We start from the raw sequence: 25,798 nt of genomic DNA on the forward strand, positions 1-25,798 counted from the left end.
ATGATTGGAGATATGTTTAGTAGCTGGACAGGTCAGATAATGTGAGAAAATACAGAGTCACACAACAACAGGCAGTGTTTTAGATGACTCCTCTCTGTTCCTTCTGTCGCTCTGCAGGAGCTTGAGCACCAGCGGGGAGTCCTGATGACCGAGATCCAGGCTGCCAAGAACTCGTGGTTCAGCAAGACTCTGGGCTCCCTGAAGAGCTCTGCCTCCTCTTCCTCCAGCTCCGCATCCCAGACCCCGTCCTCTCCGAAGGAGGGCCCTGCCTAGACGAACCTGCCTCCGTCTCGTATTGCCCTGCAGGATGCACACTAGAGCTAAGGAACACAAGTTGGAGAAACAAGCAGCGGAGTCAATGCAGTATTCCTTTTCCAGCCAGTGGCGAAGCAGAGCTCACCAGCGTCTCGGACTGCAAGTGGCTGAAAAGATGGGGGAGGAAGCAGGAGGAGGACTGGACCTGCCACCTGTCTTTCATTTAATGTTTACATTTGAGTGAACTAAAAAATGTCTGGTGACCTTCTCCGCCTCACAGGTGATGTGACAGGTGAGGCTTGATTTAATGTTCAGTGGTCGTTGCCGACACTGTTTTGTTGAGTTCTTATAAGAAAGCTAAATTAACATACACAATAGCATCCGTCATGGAGGTGAGTGATTTAGCTCCACCCCGTGGCCAGACATTGCTACTACAGTTATTTTATCTGTCCTAGATTATTTTTACAGAGCTGAGAATTTACCTTGCATTCACTGTCCACACGATTTGGACCTCATTTTCATTGATAGTGATAAAGATGCAGAGATATTATAAGTTTACTGCACAGAAATATATTGATCTACATTAACCATCTTTAAAGCCACAGCACCCTGAAAAAGGAATACTGCATTCAGTCTTAAACAAGAACAACACAAAAGTTGTATTTCTTTATAGTAATATAACGTAAACAATGTTGTCATATAAATATGTATAACTAATTATTGATTTTTGTAATAATCTTGTACAGTTCTTTAAGAGAAGAGAAACAAACAAGGAAAAGTTCTTTGTTAATTTTTTTTTTTTTTTTTTTTTTTTAAATTACCATTTGGAATTTGAATGTCATCTCTCTAGATGTTGACGTAAGCACAGTGTGTGATCGATCCGGTCGAGTCCAAACGCTGAAGAACCAAAGTGACAACCTGCAGAGATCCTAATGTGCTTAGTGTCCGCACTGTGTTTTGAGTCAGGGGTTGATCTGACTTGAGGTGTGTGATATTTTTTTTCTTTTAATCCCAGTTTCAGCTCCTGCCAGTAGAGTTCACTTGGCTTTTTTTGTAGGTGTGTCACTACCTGCAGATTTCGAGCATGCAGCCATCATTTTGTGGACAGCTCTTTTCCCTTTATGTGCCCGTTCCATCCTTTTTATACTTTTAATGACTCAGTTGGAAATGCAATAACAAAAAAATATATACTTATTTTTTACCTGTAGCGCTGTTTATCAGTCTAGATTATTTTGGTGTGGGTTGCCGGGTGTTGGCGATATTGACCGTTGAGATGTCTGCCTTTTTTTGAATATAATGGAATGAGATGGCACTCGGCTTGTGGTGCTCAAAAAAAAACTGTATGGATCAAAGGCGCTGCTTTCGGTGGTCTGCGTGGTCCTGGTTACATGACTGGAGCAAACAGAAGCAGCTCTGTGGCCTCCAGAGTCACATAGAGCAGATGCAGAAGTTCACCATGTCCAAAGGGGGGCAGGTGACCCAGATATAAGTGTCAGAGATCATTGTCAGAGACATTGCAAGTCAAATATGGTGACCTCCCTCCTACTGACAGCATCCTGCTTCAGGCAAACAGTCTCAAGCTTGACGTGAGCTCTCTGACTGGAGAGTCAGATCATGTCAAAAAAAAAAGTGTCGACAAACACTCCAACAAGGTCTGTGGATTATCTTGAGTAAGTGGGTCATGATTTCTGGAAAGAGACATTGCTATTGGGTTTTCAAGTGTATTTTGGTAATGTGAGTGCCACAAGCCTGAGTGCTGTCATCTCTGTGGCTGATATCTCCAACACAACTCACACCAAACCAATCTAGACTGACAAATAGCACTACAGGTAAAAAGACGAATATGTATTTTAAGTTGCACAAATTGTCTCTGGTGTCTGCAGACAGACATTTCAGTTTGAGACTTTGAGGCTTTTGATTTTCTGGCTTCTACAGAGCCTGATAATCCATCACAGTAATCATGAAGACACTCTATCTGTTTGTTTTATTAACGCAATGCAGACAACACCCACTGAATGTATTTCAAGTCATCACCCCTTCATACCGAATTCGCCGTCGATACCACATACCCAGTCCAGTGTATGTCCTGCAGTATCTCTTACATAGCACAATTCATCCCTAAATAAACGCCTAGCATAACATTAATAAGCAAGATTAAGTTGTAATATTCTCTCGTCATTGCCAAACAGTCCTCGGGCCATTTACACAGCTGTGCCAACGCCTTCTTTGCCCTGTCGGGTTAAAATAACATGCTTTTAATTAATCCTTTACGCAATGAGAACAGCATGTGGATACCTTAATCTTTCCTGTGTCCATGGCGGACCGCTGGCTGTGTTGCTCAGTGCTAACACTTCAGTATTAACTGAATTTAATAATAACAGCCAACTACTAAGGTTGAAAGCTGGATGTTGAGAGATCTTCAGCAGTATGCAGGTAAATCTGGTAGATTTCTGTGAGAAGTAAAATCCACATATGCTAGACAAATTAATGTCTCACTTATAGTTACATGGGACCGCTAACTAAAAAGATTAATCTAAATATATGAGACAAACACTGTACTTATTGCAACACTGGCTGCTAATATCTACAGTGAGAGTGAGGACCATAGCCAGTGATCTAAGGACACAAGGATTATTTTGTTGTACGTGTACCAAGTTGACAAATACAACAATTAGCCATAAAGTCTGTGCTTTGCTTTAACATGTCTGCATGTCAACACTGTGCTCGCAGGCAGACAGCTGCAGCTTAGGTGCCAAACGTCCAGCTTTATTCTCCACTCTGGTTGTCACTGAAATCAGCCTTTGGACTCTGACCCAGCCCATGTGTACTTGTTCGTGTGTGTGAGTGTGTGTTCATGGATGTGTGTGTGTGTACATGTGTGTTCTGCACTGTAACTCACGTGGTTGAAGTTGAAAGGTTTTCTTCTTCACGTGGCTGCCTTTTTTTCTGTTGATGACTGAAGCCGTTGGCTGGTGAGAGGAAAGCCGTCCGACAGTTTGAAATGTCGGAGAGCGTCAGCTGTGCCATAAGAGTCTCCCCACTGCTCCGTCCCCCGGTGGTCTTCCTCCGTTATCCCATCGACCTGACCCCCCCCCCCCCCCCCGCAACAATCTTGTTATCTGATCTTATTGTCAGATGTGCTGGATATCATTTCCACCAGGATCCTCCCAGTACGACCACAGTTCGCCCACTAGCAAGTTGACTGGATGAAAAGCATCAATATCATGGAAAGGGAGAGACAGGAAGCTGACTGGCTGAATATAACTGTATCCCAGGTGTGTTTTTGCATTTCCAGGACATTCCGTCTTCACTATTGTGCATCATTCTCGTTGGTCACACCTGTGACAGTTACAAAGTTGTACAACCAGTTCAATGTAAACTGTGGCCAAGTTGGAGAGAGCTCCCAATCTTTTATGTGCACTAACACGACATTGATATTTTAAACACTATTTCAAGATGTGCGTTTGTTTGTTTGTCTGTTTGTTTCGAAGTTATCCTGAGCACAGATCATAATTATTTTTTAACTGATGATTACTGTTGAGAGGACGGCCGCCAATTTATAATCCACTCTAATTCAGTTCATTTCAATGATGCAAAAGCAGGCGGTGAGTCAGATTAGAGGGATGTGTGTCATGTATTTTACAGTTTGCTGTAATGCCACAGTCCTGTTACACAGAGAGGGACTGCTCCTCAGCTGGTTTGACTCACAACACTGTTTGCTGTACAGTAACTGTCTGACCTGCATTAATAAATCTCAGTTTTTCTGTTCATGCACTTGGAGCTTTTATTGACAACATACAAAGGAAGTTTCATGACATCCTGTCCTTATTGTCAGTGACACAACTTGAGGCACAACACGAAACGTAACAATACATGTGGTTTTATCACACTTGAGAAACTGGGGGTCATATACTGTTAAGAAATAGACTTACTACTGTAGAAAGCTTTTTGGAAAAATAAAGCAGGCATTGGAATAAATACACTGAAAACATTTACGAGAGTTTGGTACAAGCACTGTTGGTGTCTGTGGAGCACATACAGAGTACAAAGTTTTCCAGAGGCCTCCACTACGAAGCAGGATTTGGAGTTAGCAAGGTAACTCCTGGGTTGACTCTGGAATTCACTACTACGAAGCTGGTTCTCTTTATCAGGATAAATCACCATGGTAACTGATGCTAAACAGCTAACCTTCTCCAAAGCGGGTTAACTTCAAAGTATCGGATCACAGCCTGTCAACACCCTTACCTCTGACCAATCAGATCACTGAAGAAAAAAGTATCCATGGGCAAAAGTCTGGAGTGACAGGTTAAAAAAAAGAGGAGCCTATATAGTGTTAATGGTCATTTCATTGTTCCAAGGCTCTACAACACTAAACACATGATTTTAGGAGGATTTTAACTTGTGCAAAGTTTATATTAGTCCACTGTGACGGTGCTGCTACTTCTACACTCTGATTCCATCACTGCAGCTCAAAATAATGACACACCTGTGTCGTGAGAACTGAAAAAAAGATAATATTTTATTAGTAAAATAATCCACACTGTTAATTGGCTCCTGTTATTATAAATGCAACTTCTCGGTCAGATAGACGTCATCAGTCATTCACTAGGATACTTTTCCACCCTTCATTGCAGTAGCAGAAACACTCTGACATCACTTTAAAGTGTTTTATTTAACATATTAAAAGTAGTTTCATCATCACCCAACTAAAGGGCAACAAATACTCAATACTAATGTCGCTTATAGTCTAGTGATACCTACACGTAATTTAAGACTCAGCCAATGGTGACTTTTTAGATAGTATTTTCAATATCTCTACATTTCCATCATAAGATAACAGAGTATCATTTACATCCCACATCAGTGACATTTTACTGTCTCGTTGCAGGCCAGTTTTTCACTCGTGGCTAGATAGGAAAACCCAGAGTTGACGGAATTATTTGATAACCAGGTTTGTAGTACCAGTTATCCAGACGGCCAATGTTAGGGCTTTGTCAAGCCAGGTAACGAAAATATATCCTGGGTAAGCTGAACTAGCTTTGTAGTACAGGCCTCTGGATGCATAATGTTCAGCAGCTACTGCAACACACCACTGCTCAAAAGTTTGGAATCACCTAATACATTTATGTTTTTCATCTTTCCTTCAATAATGGCTTTTTTAACGTACATAAAAAAACATGATCATTTACACACCAGATGTACTGTCTATATTTGAAATAGTTTTGACCCCAAAAGAGAGTTAAATGATTGTACAATGTTTTGTGTTCTGTGAACAAAAAGAAACCCTCCATACGGATAACATGTATTTGTAAAGACGACTTTCTACAACCTAAAAGCATAAAGAAAAGACCATATAAACACACAGAGCATTCCTCTGACTGTAGCCAGTCAAGCTTTTGTGGCAGAAAATCCAAACTTTCAAACAATACTGTCAATACGAACTGCTTTGTATAATTCTTTACAATATTATCAAGTCTCAGTTTCAGTTAAATCAGATTTGGATATATGTAATCAGCTGTATAACCTTTCCATACATGCACTAATGTGGCAGGAAAAACTTGATTAGTAGAGAAAGGCCCAAAGACACCATGTGTGGCAGTTACATATATTATACAACAACAAAACTGATTCAGGTAATAAAAATGAGACATACACTGTTTGTACCTGTTTTTAAATGTCGACCACCTGTCACAACTACACGGCTTCCATCTTGGATCTGACCTGCTGGACGGTGGGTCATTTTGAGGAACATTTTATAAACATCTGCTGTGCTTCTTCTTACTATTCTTTGGTTTCAATGTTGCTGAATCGTTCACTGAGGTCATCGAAGTAACTGTCGGCAGCCCGGAGCATCTGGATAATGGCAGTGAGCAGCAGGATGTCACAGTGCAGGTCCAGCTCCAACTCTTTGCTGTAGTTCTTCACCGGAATGACACAGGACATTGGCACACCGAGCCGAGCGCTGACCTCCTGCATCTAGATCACATAAGCGACACAAAGAAGGTAGTTTATACTTTTTAACACCACAAGACAAAAAAATGAAGTAATTTAAGTCACTTTTTTCCTTTGGTCCATCTTTGGTGTTACATTTGTGTATTTCTGTAGGTTATAACCCCACATTACAATTCAACAAGAATGTTACTGTATACCTGAGGTTACTGTACACAAGAGAAGAACACTGAATAATATGACAAAAACTAAGTTAAATGAGATTCAGATGTCATGTTCATGTGGCCTATATCCTTCCATCAAGGGCACAACTAAGAATCAAAAATTCAAACATTTCTTTGTTTGAATAAAATCCTACTCTATTCTCACCAGTTCCTCGATGTAGCCGCTCCTATAAATGTTCCTGATGTCCTGTGAAACAAAGGGACAGGCTTCATCCACTTTAGTCATCAGGACCAGCTGAGGAATCCCTGGAAATAAACAAAAAAAGTTCAAATTCTAACATCTGCACATCTACTGTACTGTACTGCAGTCTGTCTAGTTACTATGCTACTGTTCCATTTCCAGTTTGTATAGTCAGACAATACAATGTACACTCTCCATAAATGACAGACAAAAAAAACAGAGAGAAAATAAAATAAAAATAAATAGAAACAAATAGAATAATAGTAATAACTATAATGACAATTAATTTTCCTCTTCTTTCAATTCACCTACTGGCAACCATTAAGAGAATGACTGTAAATCAGTTAAAATTAGGGATATCCTGATTACAATTTTTTTGCATCTGATCCCATACCGAGTCCTTTATTTTGAATCCGAGTCCGATACCGAGTCCGATCCGATACTTTGCAAAGCATTAAGAAAGAAAAAAAGGAAGAATGCATCCAAGTTGACCCATAAGGTTTGTTTTTTATTTAAATAGTATCCAAAAAGCTTATCGGTGGTTCAGCAGCACAAATTGTAAACAAATTCTGAATTATAAACAAATTGTCCCTCCAGAGTTGCCATAGGGCTGTGGTAGGCGAGGTTCCACCGTTAAGGCCCATTTATGCTCAACGTTAAATATGGATCCGGATACGGACGGAGCCTTCTGTCCGTGCTCCGCGTTCATTTGGTCCATATTTCTGCACGTTTCCATAAAGCTTACGGATACGGGCCAAATGGAGCAGTACCACCGGGAACCCTGGGGGCAGTGTTGCTGTCACTACCCGATACGTAGCTCTAGTGAGACACGAAGAAGAAATAACAATTCAATTTCTCTCATCGGCAGTACTAGAGAAAAGAATTCTCCGTCCTCCAGTCACGATGTATTTAACGGCCTCACCGACCACCACCTCCTACAACGCTGCCTCTGTTTTTGTCTTTTATGCAAGAGGTACATTATCAGTATCTCCTTCACAGTCGCCATGTTTGTTTTTGAGTTTGTTGTTGTCATAAACTTTTGATGCTGGGCTGCCTCCTGGTGGATATATTGGTTAACATCCATGCCAACGTAAAGGGCACATGGAAGTATGTGGGCAGTGACGGTAACATCGTTTGAAACGGACGTACACATTTTCGTACGTAAAGGGAGCATGAATGAGCCTTTAGGTGTGGCTGTGTTGCTCGGAATAATGAGAGAAGCAGTGGCCGCTGAACCTGTTGTCTCGACTCCTGTCCGTTTATTGCTCATTAGCTGCACTCAGTAAGGCGAACCCAGGACGCCTGGTTACAATACATTGGAAAGCGGAGTCAACAATGAACAACATAGATGAAAAACCTGGTCATTCTTGTTGTTTTGATTCCTCCGATCTTTTATTACTGATTCCGATTTTGTAAAAATAACGTGATCGGTGCCGATACCCGGTCCGATCGGCACCAATCACGGTCACTGATCACTGATCACTGTGTCAACATTTCAGTCATGGGTAGCACACTTGTGGTGAGTCAATAATATGGAAGAAATAACACGCAACTTGAGACTCCAGAGGAAGACATTCTTGAGAAGGTGGAGCCCTGCTTTGTCAGTTATAACACGAGGAACATGCCACCCACCCCCCTTTTATCAGTTTTAAAATTATTATTATTTTTTTTTCTATTTTTCTCTTCTTTTCTCTCTCTTGTTTTTTTTTTCCTTTTATCTGTCATTTATGGACAGCGTACATTGTATTGTTTGACTATTTGTATGTTGGTCTTGGTTAGACTGGGCTAACTGTCTTTGAATCAATTAAGAATTAGTTTTAAAAAATGTTTTAATTTAGCTTTCTAATGATTTGTTATAGAAGATATGTGTATGCAGAATATATGGTGGGGAAAAAAGCAGTGTGCACAACTCCATAATCTTGAACAATACATGGAGTTCATGGTTGTGGCTTCATGTGTTTGTTTCACTCACATTATATAAGTGAATATATCATTGACTGCTGGAGTTCTGTTTGTTATTGGATATGTGTATGCAGCCATCTGTCATACAGTGTGAACTGCTGTACTATAGTTAAGTTCTTACACGTTTTAATAGTTTGTGAATGTCAAACAACATGGTGTTCAAAATATTTGTATCATTCATGTACCATACACATGAATTTATACTGTTACAGGAACAAAATTAGTTACTTTTTGTATAGTTCATGACTCTTATCAGATCACATTTAATTCAGTGAGGTTTGGTGATGCAGCAATACCAATACTACCATGTGGGACTCATTTTTACTGACCCATTAAGTTGGCCTTTCTGCGGATAGTTTCCAGTTTGTGCTCCAGTTTTTCGGGCATGATGGAGACCTTGCAGGCATCGATGACGTAGGCCACACAGTGGATCTTGTCCTTGAGACCTGGGGACTTCTGATAGCCACTGGCTTCGTGATGCAGAGGAGCAGAGGGGTTGAACTGAGTCATACGGGTGAAAAGAAGAGGACCATTTGAGATACAGAACAAAACTACAACCAAATCAGTGCAGCTTCATCTGCTTATCATTGTGCTTAAAGGGATAGTGCACTCAAAAATGAAAATTCAGCCATTATCTACTCACCCATATGCCAAGGGAGCCTCTGGTGAAGTTTTAGAGTCCTCACAACACTTACAGAGATCGGAGGGGGAAGTCGGTAGCAGCACAACTGCACACCTAATGGCTGATGGCGACCCAGATTAAAACGTCCAAGAACACAGAATTGAAACCACAAAATATCTCCATACTGCTCGTCCATAGTGATCCAAGTGTCCTGAAGTCCCGACATAAAAAGTTGTTTGGAAAAACGTCATTTGAACTCTGTTTTTAGCCTCACTGTAGCCTGTAGCTCTGACTGCCACTCTGTGGACCATGCTCACGTGCGCGCTTGCGCGCGAGACCAGCGAAAGCATGTGAACACACATGAAGGCGGTGCCCATGTCTCACGGTCTCGTGCAAGTGCACACACGTCAGCACAGTGTACACAGAGGCAGCTAGAGCTGCAGGCTACAGTGAGGCTAAAAACAGAGTTTAAATGACATTTTTCCAAACAACTTTTTATGTCTGGGCTTCAGGACACTTGGATCACTACGGACGAGCAGTATGGAGATATTTTGTGGTTTCAATTATGTGTTTTTGGACATTTTAATCTGGGTCGCCATCAGCCATTAGGTGTGCAGTTGTGCTGCTACCCACTTCCCCCTGGGATCTCTTCAAGTGTTGTGAGGACTCTAAAACTTGACCAGAGCCTCCATCGGCATATGGGTGAGTAGATAATGGCTGAATTTTCATTTTTGGGTGCACTATCCCTTTAATGTAACCATAAGATCTACCTGATAACTGTTTGGCAGATGACCTTTGAGGATGCTGATGATATCATCAGTGTCAAGCCCCGCCCCTGTGTTTTCCTCCAGTCCCATGGTATCACACAGGATGATTGGCAGAGGTTTTCCTCCTCGTCCAGCTTTCACTGCGTAGGTGCGAAACTGTCGAGAGGTAATGGATGGTGATAATTATTCATGACTCCCTTCACTCACTCCGCCTTTTTAAAAAGCTTGCAGAACTGGCAAAGTGTACATGACTGGCAACCACAAAGACAGCTGTTGACAGTAAGTGCAGCTATTAGCTTTGTCATTAGCACTCAAGGCCATTGAGTCGGTAGTGGACAGTGCAAGATTTAACTTTGGAAGAACTTGGTCTCTTGTTTTCTTTTTCTTTTTTGGATTCTCAATAAACCTCATTAAACTTTTCCCTGCCTCACGAGAGTACTGTGGCTCTTCAGAGAAGGAACAGAAACACCAGACATCACACAAACTAAGTGGCCTAGGAACTGTGGTATGTTGAAAAGGCCACTACACAGGTTTTTACGTTACCTGAAGGCCACCATAGGGTTTTGAACACACTTGGTAAAGGAGGTGTGAGCGGATGGGTGTTGAGTTGTATGCAATCTGCAACCTCACTGCTAGGTGCCACTAAAACCTTCACACTGCTCCTTTGAGGCAGTTGCTAATGTTAGCATGCTAACATGCTTAAAATGACAATGCTACTTTTCACCATCTTAGTATAGCCTTAGAATTGTGTGTTACCATGCTAACATTTGCTAATGAGCACTAAACAACAAAGAGTACAGATAAAGCTGATGGGAACTGTACATAAGAGTGCTCAGGGTGCAGAATTCAGGCCATGCTCCCTTTAATTTACAGTAATGTATCATTACCTCTAATTCCTGATTGCCTAAGGAGCACTCTATTATTAGACAGACCAATAGTTTAATGCTGACCACAAGACCCTTCCCAGTTAGTTCAATTTCTGATCTCAAAGAACAAAGATAAAACCACACCTACTGATATATTCCTATCACACTTCCTGCAATGAATCCTAAAAAAGATAAACCTGCCTCCTGTGTTCTGACCGACACCCCGCACAGACAGTCACACAGTGTCTCCTACTTTGTATCCTTGACAGGAATGTTGTTAGCTGTGCTGGTAATTATTAGCCCACTTATTATTCATTAAACATTTATTCTGACTTGACGATGGCACATGAGCAAAGAGGGAACATGAAGGTCTGGACACAATTCTAGGGCAATCCATCCAGTAGTCGCTGACACAAACTGATGGTGTTAGAGGAAAAGTCGGGGGATCACCAAAGTCAGCAGGGTTTATCCTCTGGACACCATCAAAGTCTGTACCAAATTTAGTGACAATTTGTGTAATAGTTGTTAAGATATTTCAGGCGCAATCTCATAACCGTCTGACTTCGATTTAGCCTGTGGGGACAACGGCCAGTACTCCGGGGGCTCCAGTGTAACCAGCTGATAATTGAGATGTAAGAGCCGAGTTGGAGCTGAGAGACATCGTCTATGGCTGGTTTATTTCACAAGTGGCCAGTTTTCACTCAGTTTTACAGCTAATAAACGTCTAGGGACGTCAGACGATAGGCGATGGTAGATGATGGGTTCTGAGATTGCATTTCGGCCAGTGCGTTCCACCTCTTTTTGCTCTCCGTTAGCATGCATGCCACCATTTTGCTTGATTGGTCAATACTACTTAGACTACAAACGGACATCCGAATACTTGTCCCCTTACCTCCAGATTTTGCATTCATAGGCAGATATCTTATTTCAGATGTAACCAAAATGGTGGACCAACCGACCAATACCAAGCTGCTAGCATGGAATTTTCATATTATCATAGCTGTCAGGGTGGATTATTGTTGCTTATTTTTTGGATGAACAGGGGTTAAAAAACAGATCATTTACAATGATATAACTGTAAAGAGGTTGATGCACTGATTGCTCCAGCTAGGACTCCAACTAACCTGCGTAGTGAGGCTGGTGGTAGAGCTGCCAGCGATGGCCTGGTTGCTGACATGGCCTCTAAACACAGAGTTAATAGAATTAAAGAAGCTGGACTTTCCAGCTCCAACTGGTCCGATGAGCAGAACTCGAACCTGAGACACAGAGTTGACCATGGGGCAGTAGAGCTTAATGCTGTCCATCAGCTCTGTCCTCTTCCTGAGGAAACAAGAGCAGTTTTAAAACATCCTGAATCATAATTTCCTCAGGTCCTTTTTGAATAGCACGACACGGTGCAGTACACTGTGACATATCAAAGAACAGTACAGTAGTAGCATTTATATGATGAAAAGTGGTGCCCTGTGCAGCTTACTCATTTTCCCACACCACCGGCCTCCATGGCTTCTCAAATTCTGGGATCTCTGTTGAAGAGCAAAAACAGCTTTTAGAAAACAATCAGCTTTTCAAAAAAATGTTGAAGTTATGAACCACAAATTTAAGCGAATAAATGATTAAATCTAAAAAAAAAAAAAAGCATCCCTATCCCTATCTATCAATCGTCTGGGTTATCTGAATTCACTTAATATTGTGAGCAGAGCAGTGAAGGCAGATATTGATCCTGTTCAGACCGGCTGTCTTGTATCCACATAAATCCAGACAGGTCTACTTTTACAGGGAAGTCTGGTTTCTGGTAACCAAAATGTTGGTGTTTGTTTATTGTGTTTGTCCTGGCAGAACTATCACTTCGCTTCCATTGTGTAAAGTGCAACAATCCACTGTTTATGAAAGCAGGAAAAGATGAATGCTCTTGTTAATGGGCTCAGTGCTCAGTCTAAGCGTATCAGTTGCAGGACCGTGACAGGAGCAGTAATGATGAGGCATGCCTTGTGCTTGATGTGAGATACAATCTGTTTGAAACATGCTAAAAATCAATATTTGCCTGTTGGGGAGAACTCACCCTCGACTTCATAGACTTCACACTCAGTCAGGTTCAGGTCGTTGCCATGCATTTCTGCAGCATTGAAGTTGTAATAACTTCCTGGATTGCTATAGACAACTGCTTTGCTTGCATTAACAAGAACGAACGCTTCTCCAAAATATGGACCAGAGTTGGCTATCATTCTCACTGCATTAGCGGGGCCAGTAACCGGATATTTGACGAGCCTTTCTCCTCTGAAGGTAAAAAGAAAGGCCTGGTTATCGTGCACGTACTGTCCAGACTGAGTGAAAGGTTGTTGGGTGTAGCCTCCAAAGACATAACCGGAGGTGTTATAGCCCACAGACAATGTGGGACAGCGGTTGTCACATCGTTGGTGGAAGGCCGGGCCAGAGAAACCATGGATGCTGGCCTTGTACAGCAGCCGTAATTTGACACTTCCCAGCTGGGAGCAGATTGTTTTCTGCTGGCTTCTGGTTAGACTGGAGTCCATGGTAGATGGTTGTTCAGCTGAAGCTTGTGATGGTCTGGAGCCTTTAAAGTGTCTGAACACAAAACATAAACAGCTGCATTAAAGATAAATGTTAATGACCCACTGAGGTAAAGTGGACTCATTTACTATGATTCAGGTTCCAAGTTGAGACACTAAAATGGTATAAGTTAGATGTACCTGGCATTTGAACCTGGCTTTGGAGCACATAATAGATCATATATTGACACTCACTGACCACTTTATTAGGTACACCTTGTTAGTACTGGGTTGGACCCTCTTTTAATTCTTGGTGTCATAGACTCAACAAGGTGCTGCAAACATTCCTCAGAGATTTTGGTCCATATTGACACGATGATATCACACGTCATGTTCAGGAAACCAGTTTGAGATGATTTGAGCTTTGTGACATGGTGCGTTATCCTGCTGGAAGTAGCCATCAGAAGATGGGTACACTGTGGTCATTAAGGGATGGACACGGTCAGCAACAATACTCAGGTAGGCTGTGGTGTTTGAACCATGCTCAGTTGGTACTAAGGGGCCCAAAGTGTGCCAAGAAAATATCCCCCACACCATTACACCACCACCAGCAGCCTGAACCGCTGATACAAGGCAGGATGGATCCATGCTTTCATGTTGTTAACAACATGCTTTCATGTTGTTAACGCCAAATTCTGACCCTACCATCTGAATGTCGCAGCAGAAATCGATACTCATCAGACCAGGCAACGTTTTTCCAATCTTCTATTGTCCAGTTTTGGTGAGCCTGTGTGAACTGTAGCCTCAGTTTCCTGTTCTTCGCTGACAGGAGTGGCACCTGGTGTGGTCTTCTGCTGCTGTAGCCCATCTACTTTGAGGTTCAACGTGTTGTTCATTCAGAGATGGTCTTCGGCAGACCTCTGACCTCTGGCATCAACAAGACATTTTGGCCCAGAGAACTGCCACTCACTGGATATTTTCCCTTCTCTGACCATCCTCTGTAAACCCTAGAGATTGTTGTGTGTGAAAATCCCAGTAGATCAGCAGTTTATGAAATATTTTGGCACCAACAATCATGTCACATTCAAAGCCACTTAAATCCCCTTTCTTCCCCATTCTGATGCTCAGTTTGAGCTTCGGCAGGTCGTTTCGTCCATGTCTACCTGCCTATATGCATTGAGGTGCTGCCACATGAATGGCTGATTAGCTATTTAACGAGCAGTGAAACAGGTGTACCTAATAAAGTGGCCGGTGAGTGAATATAAAATATATGATCTTATATTGTATGATGGTCAGCAGTGAACTGTATTGAGTCTAGTGGTAGAAATACCAAATCATTTTTATAATTCCAATAATTCTGTAAGGTTCAGTGCAAGGACTTGTGATCACTGATTATGTAGTTAACTCATGCACTTCAGCACTTACATCAGTAAGTGAACACATCACTGTTAAAATGCACTTCAGTCAGTTCAGCATTAAAGTTTGTGTGTGCATGTACTGAATGTTGTCCATGCAATTTAAATAAGGGAAAACATTTTATCATTTGTTGTGTTTTGCCCATAACAAAACACCCAATTAAGTAAAATGCAGTGGACAATTAATGCACGAGTACTCTAATACAATAGTGTCTAATTTAAACAGTCATCACGTTACTTGCAGTTGCTTATTATAAACGCGCCGAAACTAAAGAGAGAATCTAGATTAAACTTGATAACCAAACAGTCGTCAGTTACAGATCCAGCCCTGCAGCACATATATCAGCTGTGCAAACAACTGGCACATCAGTCCTAAACTATACATAACCTGAATCACATCACAGCTGTTCCAGGAGACAGCAACTTCATATTTTAGTTTTATAAAAGATATTAAAGACGAGTATTTTAGTTTTACCTCTTTATATGAACAAAGTCAGGGAAAAGCAGCTGAATCACTTTCCAGGAAGATGAAGGTGCGCAAAGCATTGGCTGTTGTCAAGTGATGTGACGTATCCAGCCTGAATGAGACCGGAAGTACTAGGGCGTTGCCTTCAAAATAAAAGAGGCGAAACTCATATTAGCTCATGGACCACATACAGCCCACTTTGATCTCAGACCGGTAAAACTATTGCATAATAACCTATAAATTACAACCCCTTTAAGTTTTTCCATTTTTAGTGTAAATTACATTCTGAAAACATTCATCCGATTCTTTAAAAAAAAACGATGGACAGCCCACGATTTCCTAAGAAAAATATGTGGAAGTTGAACAGTATGTCTCGGTTTTTCCACATTCAGTCAGTTACATGTGCATTGTTTTCATAGCTTTCCACCAACGTGGAAGCTACTGAAGAAGCTGTTTTGCAGCAGCAGCAGGGTTCCACTAATATTGTTTTAAGACAGAAGTCTGACACAGACTCCTTTGTACTGAAGCAGCTGGTTGACAATATTTTGCACAATGTTCAATATTCTTAAATGTGACCACAGTAAGTATTCATTGTTTTTTTCAGAGAGCTGGATTCTGGTCAGGGCGGAAAAGCCTGTGATGCATGAAGTATCTACTCACTGTTTAAATTGCTCCTGAAGCCTCTTACCCACAAGTGCATCCACATGAGGTGTGCAAAGTCTTACCCTTATGGCCCATTTATTAACACCATGATAATATTCCATTCTCATTCATTTTGTGTGTGTGTGTGTGTGTGTGTGTGTGTGTGTGTGTGTGTGTGTGTGAGCGCACAGTACTTTTGTTCCCAATTTAAACACATAATAATTATTTTATTTTGAAGGTGCTCACTGGAAGTCAAAGGCACATTTTGCTGCTTTGACTAACACAACTTTTAAGTTTCGTTTTCCCATCAACAGGATATGATGATATAACAGCAGGACAGCGTTACCTCATGAAAAGGAAAAACACGGTGTTAAATGATGTATGTGCACAGTCCATAAATTAGGCTGTTCATTTTAAACTCATTATAAAGCTTTGGGCTGCCTCATTATCCACTATGGTATAGCCTGCACTCAGGAGCCTCAGCTTCTCATTATGTTTAAGCACTATTTTCAAGTTGCTTTAAAATAAGTACAGATTCAGCTTTAAGATGTGTGGGGTTTTTTTAACCTGAGCATGCCTTGCTTTTATTTATTCATTTTTTTTTCTGATGATTATTGTTACCGAAAGGACACCTGCCACTTTATAACTCTGTGCAGTTCAGTTTATTGCAATGATGCAAAAGTAGGTGGTGAGTGTGAGTGTAACCTACATGCAATCATTCTCTCTACATTATTCTCCTGTCTCCCAATTTGGTCCCTCACCACAAATGACACCACTGAATTAAAAGTGAGACTTTACAACAGAGCCAACAAGAGTCATGACACCTCACCTTCCTACGTCCTGAGGTTTGGGAACTACATGAATAATCTAGCCATTAAATTTTGCTTTCAGATCAAAAACAATAAGTCCTATCCTTTAAGTGCTTTACTTCGGCGTCACAAGACAGACAATAATTGCTAAATGCTACTCTTAATTGCTTTCCTGTATAAATAAATGAAAGTAAATGGTGTGGCTGCTTCTCAGCTGGTCCGACTCCAATACTGTTTGCTGTACAGTAACTGTCTGACCTGAATTAGTAAATTTCAGTTTTCTATCCTTTCATGCACTTTGAGCTTCTATGGCAATGCAGAATACTAAATACTATTAATTAATTTAGGAATCATTAATGATCTTGATTACAGGAAGATTTTCTAAGTTTTCAAATTCAACACCACATCCACTCTGGCTAGCAAGAGCTTTTAATAATAGTGAGTTTACAACTCGAAGCACAGGTTGAATATGTCATGCAACATAACAATAAGCATGATTGTATCTGACAGAAGGAAAATCTGAGAGACAAGAAAATTGTTTTCTTGACAAAAACATAAAATATTCATGAGGGAATTGGAAAATCAAACCGGAAATTCCTAAAAAAAAAAACAAGTCTCATGAAAAGTTACCGTACGTCAAAATACCAAAATGCAGAGTGTATAGGCCTAACCATCAGCTCCAACTGAATTAAACCCAAGTGGTCAATTTCAATCATCCATGACTGACAATTTTATTGTATTTATTGTATTGCAGATGAGCTCTGATAATCTGCTCTGAACCAGCTGACTGTGACTTCAGCTTCAGTAACATGACACAAAGATAATGAAGCATAGGTGAATAATGTCATCATGCAGAAAATAATATATTTTAATACTTGCAGTAATATCTGATAATGTCTTAGCTTGTCAAACTTGTGATTAAATGTCCCAGTAAATCAGCCGACACTGTCATAATGACTTTTAAATGTATGAGTTATATCAAATAAATTACAGTATTTGAACCTCTAATGTAAAAAATAATCATTTAGAATATAAATAATGTAACAATTTTATAATAGTTTAAGGAATTTACAGCCAAATCAGAAAGAAAATTGAACATTTCACAGCTGAGGGACACAAACAAAATGAGGTTATTCTGGAGGCACTACATCTCCCAGCATTCCAAGGGGTGCTTGGAGAACTCAGAGGAGGAAATTCACAGTGAACTCCTCAATGCAGCATCACCTGCAGGTAAATGGATGGATTATTGTGATGGACATTTCATTACAGTTGGACAAGATATAAACATCTGCTGCACAGGTACTTCCTATTCCTTGACTGCGGTGTTGCTGAGTTGGTCGCTGATCTCATCAAAGTAATTGTCTGCGAAGCGAAGCATCTGCATGACAGCGCTGAGCAGCAGGACATCGCAGCTTAGGTCCAACTCCAGCTCTTCGCAGTAGTTCTTCACTGGCACAACACAGGACACCGGCACACCAAGCCGAGCACTGACCTCCTGCATCTGGATCACAAAACATTTACATGAGAGAGGTTAATTTATTTTCTGAAGACCTTGTGTCAAACTTTGTGAAATTCAGGAAAAACACAAAAGTCAAGTTACTCAAGTACTTTAATAGATGTGAGTCTGATTTACCAAATAATTTTAGGGCCTTTAAGTTCCTGACGTGACACTATGCTGTGAAGGACTCACAGAGAGGAAAATAAGACTTTCAAATTGGTGTTAAAACATCTTCAGTACTTTACCAGTCAAGTACATTGAATCAGTCTGAATTAGATAACACACACTAAAGGAAATAAAACAGACTTTGACTGGCTCATTGGCTTAAATCTTTCCACTGACTAATAAATAAACACACACTACAACTCTACAGTACAACAAACCCTATTGCATTTTCTTCTTCGTATAAAATCATCAAATCCTTTTGTATATGAAATCCTCACTATTTCCTTGATGTAGCCACTCTTGTAAATGTTTTTCACGTCCTCTTTCACCAAAGGGCAGGCTTCATCTACTTTAGTGAGAAGGACCAGCTGAGGAATTCCTGAAAACAGAGCAGAAAGAACATTTTAAAAACACTGCAGCTCTACAGGTATCAGGCTGTAAATATTGACGCAATGCTTCTGAAATATTCTAAAATATTTGGTTGTAATTTAAATGCCTCCTCTATAACTTAAGGACAGTTCTAAAATAAAATTTATATGTTTTTCTTGAACTAACTTTTCTTAGATATGGGTTAAAAGGATCCTGTGAGGAGATGCTAGTATGAAGAACGAGACTGTCTGCATGTTGATGTGTCAAACAAACACAGGACTTTCACCCAGGTGACCAGGGTTTGTGTCTTGTATGAAACCAAAATCAGCATTGAGTTGCTTTGACTATGTGACATAAGTGACGAATGTCACGTGAGATACATTACATTAGTTATATACAAAACAAACTGCTCCTGGGCTGATAATGGATCCTTAACCTACATGTGTGTGAAACAGGAACCTGCTGACCCATACCTATGAGGTTGATTACACCATTTAACTGAGTGATAACTTTTGAAATGGGTGGAGTCATTAACTCTCCAGTGAGAAATAAATTGAGATTTCAGACAGTAACTTATTGCCTTTTTGCGTTGTCATGCGACTTGATTTCACATTCCTAAAATATGCAGTATTTCTTGTTAGGATTGTTAGGAACAGAGGAACATTGTTCTGCTCCATTTGGAAAATGTTTGAGGACACTACACAGTGCATAGATTTCATACTTCAGCCGTTTCTATAGGAAGCTGAAACCTTCCTGATATTAATAAACTTAAAACTATAGTTCCTTACTTTAAGAAAAATATATATCTATATATTTTTTCTATATTTGCTGAAACTGTCACTGTATTCAAACAGCACTAAATGACACAGATAATCTGTGACAAAAATCATATTCCTCTGCCCACTCTATTGCCATGTAGCGCTTCTAATGGCCTTACTGCATGTGAACAAAAACAACCAATGAGAGCTGAGAGGTCTCTAACGCAGCTATCAGTCATGTCAGTTACTGTTTGTGAACTGAGGTCAAACTGTCAAACTAGGCAGCTCTGATGAAATATGAATCAAGATTCTGTTACTGTATTGCTTCTTTATCACCTCAATTTTTTTCAGAAACATATTTGAGTGCACTGTTTAGCTGTTGGGAGGTGCTTGGTACTCTGTTTATCTGGATCCAAAATGGCAGCCAGGTCAAAAACCTTCTAATTTGACAGCTGCACAGTACACTAAAATGTGTCTGAACCCATCTGAGGCAGAATCGTGATTCATATCTGATCAGTGCAGCCTAGCTTGACAGTTTGATTGCAGTTCACTGAGTGACGGACATGCATTAGAGAATCCGCAGCTCTGATTGGTTGTTTTGAGTATGCCACGATTCTAGCATATGCCATCAGAGGCAGTGGAAGGTGTGGGGGCATGATTTTTTTTTTTCCCAGATTATTTATCTCATGTATTTGTTTTAGAGTATAGTAACAGTTTCAGCAAATATGACACAAAGTTATTTCAGTCAGAAAACTTTAAAACTTTATTTCCATTTGCAGTATTATATTTGGTGGTATGGTTCTGTTCTGGGGCCCCCTGCCTTTCCTTGGGCCAACGCAGAAAGACTCTTCCACGCGCCTACATGGAAAGCATAAGGCGGAGAGAGCACACCTCTGCCCTTCCACATGCAAATGAGGAAAGCCTGAGGCAGAGAGAGCAAACCTCCCTACCCTTCCATGCGCTTACATGGAAAGCTTAAGGCAGGGAGAGCAGCAGCAAAGTAATCCCCTGTGTTGGCCATAACTTTTCTTCATTTTATTAATAAAAATCTATTATCAATATAGTCAAAGAAACATGTTGAATTAATTTAAATTACATTGTCACCCTATGGGGCCCCTAGTTTGTCTACAGTATGTACTGTATTGTACTATGCTGACATTCAGAGAGAGTGTGCTGTATATATATTGTATGTCTTCATTATAATGAAGAGGGACTCATTTTTACTGACCCATTAAGTTGACCTTTCTGCGGACAGCATCCAGCTTCTCCTCCAGTTTTCTGGGCATGATTGAGACCTTGCAGGCATCAACGACATAGACCACACAGTGGATCTTGTCCTTGAGCCTTGGAGACTTACAATAGCCGTGGGCCTCCGAATTCAGAGGAGCAGAGGGGTTGAACTGAGTAATGCAGTTGAGGGGAAACACAGGGACAGTTTGAGTGAACTACAGTCAAATCAATGAATCATACATTTAATATCCTGTTCAACGTAACAAAAAGCTGTACCTGATAACGGTCTGGCAGATGACCTTTAAGGATGCTGCTGATGTCATCGATCTCAAGCCCCGCTGCTCTGCTTTCCTCCAGTCCCATGGTATCACACAAGATGATTGGCAGAGGTTTCCCCTCTCGCCCAGCTTTCACTGAGAAGGTGCGAAACTGTAGAGAACAAACACAGAACAAAATGGAGCAACACACGGACAGGATTTTCATTTTGAAACCAGTCACCACAAATGTAAACCATTAAGAGGCAGGAAATAACCTGTGTTGTGAGGCTGGTGGTAGAGGAGCCAGCGATGGCCTGACTGGTGACGTGGCCTCTGAATACAGAGTTGATAGAATTGAAGAAACTGGACTTTCCAGCTCCAACTGGTCCGATGAGCAGAACCCGAGCCTGGGACACAGAGCCGACTGTGGGTTTGTACATTTTAATATTCTCCATCAGCTCCTTCTTGTTCCTATAGAAACAAGAAAAGAAACGTTCTCATCTTGTGATAAAGTTGTTTAATCCTGGTTGTTCAGAAGACATTTTCTGTTCAGCCAGTTTACCTCTGTGATGCTTTCATGGTTGTGGGTAAATTTATGACAGTCAGTCAAGAATTGTACAATATAAAACTGTATAGCACAATGAGCATGCCAACAATTTGATCACATAATATTTTCCATAGACACTAAGTCTATTAGAATCTGAAATAGCTGGTATAGCTTGTCCAGCGAAGCAAAGCATCATCACATGTCATGGCATGTGAAACATATCCATTTTGTTCTAAAGTACACAGTATATTGTCCTATAGTAAAGCATGTTAACAGCATTACGCCAGGGCCACACTGCCCACGGAAGCGCAGCGCACCGAAATTCTCGCGCGCGCCGGAGCACCTCCGTTCACATCAGATGCGCATTTCTCCACGCCATCGACAAGCGATTCTGCTCCCAGCTCTTGTTTTTCACTGCCTGGCTTGTCAGATTCACTCGCGGCTCGCGCAGAAAATAGACCAGACGCCGAACTGATCGCTGCAAATCGTGAGCCTGCCGCAGAGCTTCCCAGCGCGGCGCGGCCAGTGTGGACGACACAGTCGGTTAACATGGGTGCCGAAAGGAAACTGCCTTCTCTTCTCGGCGCTTCGAGGCTATTCGCGGTGCTTCCGCGGGCGGTGTGGCCCTAGCGTTACACCAGGGCCACACTGCCCGCGGAAGCGCAGCGCACCGAAATTCTCACGCGCGCCGGAGCACCTCCGTTCACATCAGACGCGCATTTCTCCATGCCGTCGACAAGCGATTCTGCTCCCAGCTCTTGTTTTTCACTGCCTGGCTTGTCAGATTCCGTCGCGGCTCGCGCAGAAAATAGACCAGACGCCGAACTGATCGCTGCAAATTGTGAGCCTGCCGCGGAGCTTCCCGGCGCTGCGCGGCCAGTGTGGACGACACAGTCGGTTAACATGGGCGCTGAAAGGAAACTGCCTTCTCTTCTCGGCGCTTCGAGGCTATTCGCGGCGCTTCCGCGGGCGGTGTGGCCCTAGCGTTATGTGAGGGTTGGTGGCTCTATCCATCTTACTGAGATTCCCAGTTTATAGTCCTCCATGGCCTGTCAAGTTCTGTGGTTTCTGTTGAAGAGCAAAAACAACTTCAATAAAAATGACAAATTTTCTTGTCTTTCAAATTTGATTAAAAAAACAAAAAAACACCCATACATTTTTTTCTGTTATTAATATCACACAGTATATTTTATGACATTGAAAATCAACATCTTTATTGCCTGGTCTTACAAATATGAAACAGTGCAGTAACGTCACCTGATGAAAATTCAACATTAATACCTGAACTGTAGTATTAACGTATATGCTAAAAAGTAGCAGTGGTGACGGACAGTAAGGAATCTAACACTAGTGGCCATAGTTGGTAGGGATGCACATATAGCCAGACACATCATGAATTATATCAGAATAAATGTGGATTTGTCACCGCAATGCATCAAAGTTAAAATAGGTCAAATAATACTGAACTCACCCTCGACTTCATAGACTTCACACTCAGTCAGGTTCAGGTCGTTGCCATGCATTTCTGCAGCATTGAAGTTGTAGTAATTTCCTGGATTGCTATAGACAACTGCTTTGCTTCCATTAACAAGAACCAGCGCTTCTCCAAAATATGGACCAGAGTTGGCTATCATTTTCACTGCATAACCTGGATTGGCAGGATTGACTGGATATTTGAGGAGCCTTTCTCCACTGAAGGTAAAAAGAAAGGCCTGGTCATCATGAACGTACTGTCCAGACTGAGTGAAGGGTTGTTGGGTGTAGCCTCCAAACACATAGCCGGAGGCGTTATAGCCCACAGACACTGTGGGACCACGCTGGTCACATTGTTGGTGGAAGGCTGCGCCGGTGAAACCATGGATGCTGGCCTTGTACAGCAGCCGTAGTTTGACTCTCCCCAGCTGGGAGCAGATTGTGGTCTGGCGGCTCCTGGTTAGCATGGCCTCCATAGTGGACAGCTGGTCTGCTAAAGTATATAAAGGAGGATAAATATACAGTTTAATAAACATTTGTGAACATGAACTACTCTCTTTCAAAGCCAAAACCAGAGAAGAAAGTCTCAAACTTGTGATGTCATCAAATATAATGTCCTTATTCACTGTCTATGGAGCAGCTTCAGGCTTTATACCCTATGACATCACAAGTTTGAGTTTCAGGGGCTGGCTGCATACAGCACTTAAAGTTAAGATTTTCCTTTCAGTCCGAGTTAAAGGTTTCTTTAAAAAATCAATTGTACAAAACACCCTTAAGTCTCTTCCTTAGAGTTTCCTGAAGTTTTTCTCCTTATCTTGGTCTTATACTGAAGGAAATGGTCTCCATGGAGACAGTACAACTTTCCTGTTGTAAAATATTTCAGTGCAGTAAATGCCTCAACGTCTTTCCTTGACTACGGAAACCTTCTAAAGAGATTCTGTGCCACACCCTTGAGTAATTTCCTTAGCAAAGGAAAAACTAAATCTTAAGTGCCATCCTTAAGGAGCAAACTTATGGTGCTTTGGGCAACTGGCCCCAGCACTCTAGTTTCTGAATTTGGGAGAGAGTTGTTCATGTTTACTTATATTTCTGGACTGTCTTTAACCATAGAAATAACAAGGATGAGTTCTGAAAATGGGCGTAGTTCCCCTTTAATGTTCTTATTCTTCCTTTGATATAACTCTGCTTGAAAACATGTAGCTCACTGAGTCAAATGTCCAACGGTTAATAAAAATGTGTAAAATAAAACTGTCTTTTAATTTACTAGAGGTTGCTCCTCAATGCCTCCTGAGATTGTTTCTCAGTTTTATCCCTCAATTTCATGCAACATGCAAAATTAAGAGTTTTACTTAAAGCATTGGAAGTCCTGCATTTTTGTGGCTTTCTTGGCACAGATTCAGACAGAAAACATAATAAGTTACTGTCAGACTGACACAAAGGAATTTCCCAGCTTGATATTGGGCAGAACAGAACAACTTTCCACTTCCTGTCTGACTGACAAAGAAAATATTTGCCACACTCTCATTATTAGTACCAATTGTAGCCCGAGGATACTGTTATACTGATACTATTATGTTAATGTTTTATCCAGCATCAGGCCAATTAACATCTCTTTACTGGTTGCCGATTAATTTTAGATATTTTTCATTCATTCATCTTCTTGAAGGTGGGGGGGCTGGAGCATATCTCAGCTGACATCGGGCGAGAGGCAGGGTACACCCTGGACAGGTCGCCAGACTATCGCAGGGCTGACACATAGAGACAGACAACCATTCACGCTCACATTCACACCTACGGACAATTTAGAGTTATCAATTGGGAGGAAGCCGGAGTGCCCGGAGAGAACCCACGCTGACACGAGGAGGACATGCAAACTCCGCACAGAAGGGCTCCCACGCCCGGGATCGAACGAGCAACCCTCTTGCTGTGAGGCGAGAGTGCTAACCACCACACCACAGAATTTCACACGTGGCTTCCACCAGAGGTGAACTGTTAGATCTGTTGTTTTAGTCCTGAGTGTGAATGGTTGTTTGTCTCTGTGTGTCAGCCCTGCGACCTGTCCAGGGTGTACCCTGCCTCTCGCCCGATGTAGCTGGGATAGGCTCCAGCCCCTCCGCGACCCTCAAGAGGATGAAGCGGTTAGAAGATGAATGAATGAACTATGTAGCAGCTGTGCCACACTTTCAGTCATAAAAATCAATAAATCATTAAAAACCCCACGCCTATAGGCCTGGCGTACATTAAAGGTTGACAAAACCCAATGGCTACACTTAATGTTATTTATATACTATACTAAGATTTCAGCCTTACCTCCTTATCTTCTTGTTGAGAATGGTGACTGATGGCCAGCTCTGACACTATGTAGGAGCTCTGGGCAAATACAGTGGTACACATTCACGATGCCAAGCTGCTCGAAAAGAAACGAAACTGAAAGTAGCCTTTGCTGACTGGAATAATTTTGCCTTCAAAATAAAACTAGTGTCTCGCTCTGATTAAAGCAGTGTAACTGTATCCTCAATCTGATGTAAAAGTCCCTTACATTTTTAAAGTCTGTGCTCAGTGCAGCATCTTTTAGTTTAAAACAAATTCACCAGGATTAAACATGATGTTGTCAGTGGTGTTAACCTGGCACTGAAGTCTCTTATTTTTTGAGGATTGTTCATACAAGTGGTACAAGTATAAACTGGGGTTTCAAGTTGCATTCGCCAAACTATAATAATAAATCAAAATAAATGGCCAAATTCAGCCCAATGAGTGGCACCTGTTCATGAGAAAGACCACATCTCTCATGAGATTTTATCATTAGTATAAAATGCCCCCCAAATCACGGCTATTT

At 41.4% G+C, this 25,798-nt stretch overlaps 2 protein-coding genes across 7 annotated transcripts in view; one reads left to right on the forward strand and one right to left on the reverse strand.

Annotated features, from left to right (window-relative positions):
* The window catches only part of rabgap1l (RAB GTPase activating protein 1-like), a 135,307-nt gene extending 131,864 nt beyond the window's left edge, over nt 1-3,443 (forward strand). For all 3 annotated transcript variants that reach the window (XM_049589036.1, XM_049589037.1, XM_049589038.1), the window contains one exon: nt 118-3,443. In XM_049589036.1, coding sequence (XP_049444993.1) covers nt 118-273 — 156 coding nt within the window. In that variant the 3' untranslated portion in view covers nt 274-3,443. The remainder of the gene's footprint in view (nt 1-117) is intronic.
* On the reverse strand, nt 3,438-25,427 carry LOC125896450 (interferon-induced protein 44-like). 4 transcript variants are annotated; one of them, XM_049589042.1, is made up of 8 exons: nt 25,273-25,427; nt 22,961-23,452; nt 12,301-12,349; nt 11,951-12,146; nt 9,964-10,116; nt 8,901-9,072; nt 6,574-6,674; nt 3,438-6,231 (listed from the first exon to the last, which is right to left on the reverse strand). In XM_049589042.1, the coding sequence occupies exons 2-8, from the start codon at nt 23,436-23,438 to the stop codon at nt 6,037-6,039; spliced, it is 1,344 nt and encodes a 447-aa protein (XP_049444999.1). In that variant the 5' UTR covers nt 23,439-23,452; nt 25,273-25,427; the 3' UTR covers nt 3,438-6,036. The 4 variants fall into 4 exon arrangements, with proteins under 4 accessions (XP_049444999.1, XP_049444998.1, XP_049444996.1 ...); XM_049589041.1 differs by having other exon boundaries at nt 22,961-23,455; nt 25,273-25,425; XM_049589039.1 differs by lacking the exons at nt 22,961-23,452; nt 25,273-25,427 and adding exons at nt 12,886-13,409; nt 15,224-15,318.
* Between the last annotated feature and the right edge of the window lie 371 nt (nt 25,428-25,798).

The sequence above is a fragment of the Epinephelus fuscoguttatus genome, linkage group LG10 (assembly GCF_011397635.1).
Source record: "Epinephelus fuscoguttatus linkage group LG10, E.fuscoguttatus.final_Chr_v1".
NCBI lineage: Eukaryota > Metazoa > Chordata > Actinopteri > Perciformes > Serranidae > Epinephelus > Epinephelus fuscoguttatus.

What these genes read in the sequence shown, in the direction of transcription:
- LOC125896450 (XM_049589039.1), bottom strand. Translation starts at nt 15,294, where the DNA reads ATGCTTTGCGCACCTTCATCTTCCTGGAAAGTGATTCAGCTGCTTTTC. An exon ending in CCGGTGGTGTGGGAAAATGA is followed by an intron (nt 12,147 to 12,300) that starts GTAAGCTGCACA and finishes TTGTTTCCTCAG; the next exon opens with GAAGAGGACAGAGCTGATGG. An exon ending in ATCTGCCAAACAGTTATCAG is followed by an intron (nt 9,073 to 9,963) that starts GTAGATCTTATG and finishes CGTATGACTCAG; the next exon opens with TTCAACCCCTCTGCTCCTCT.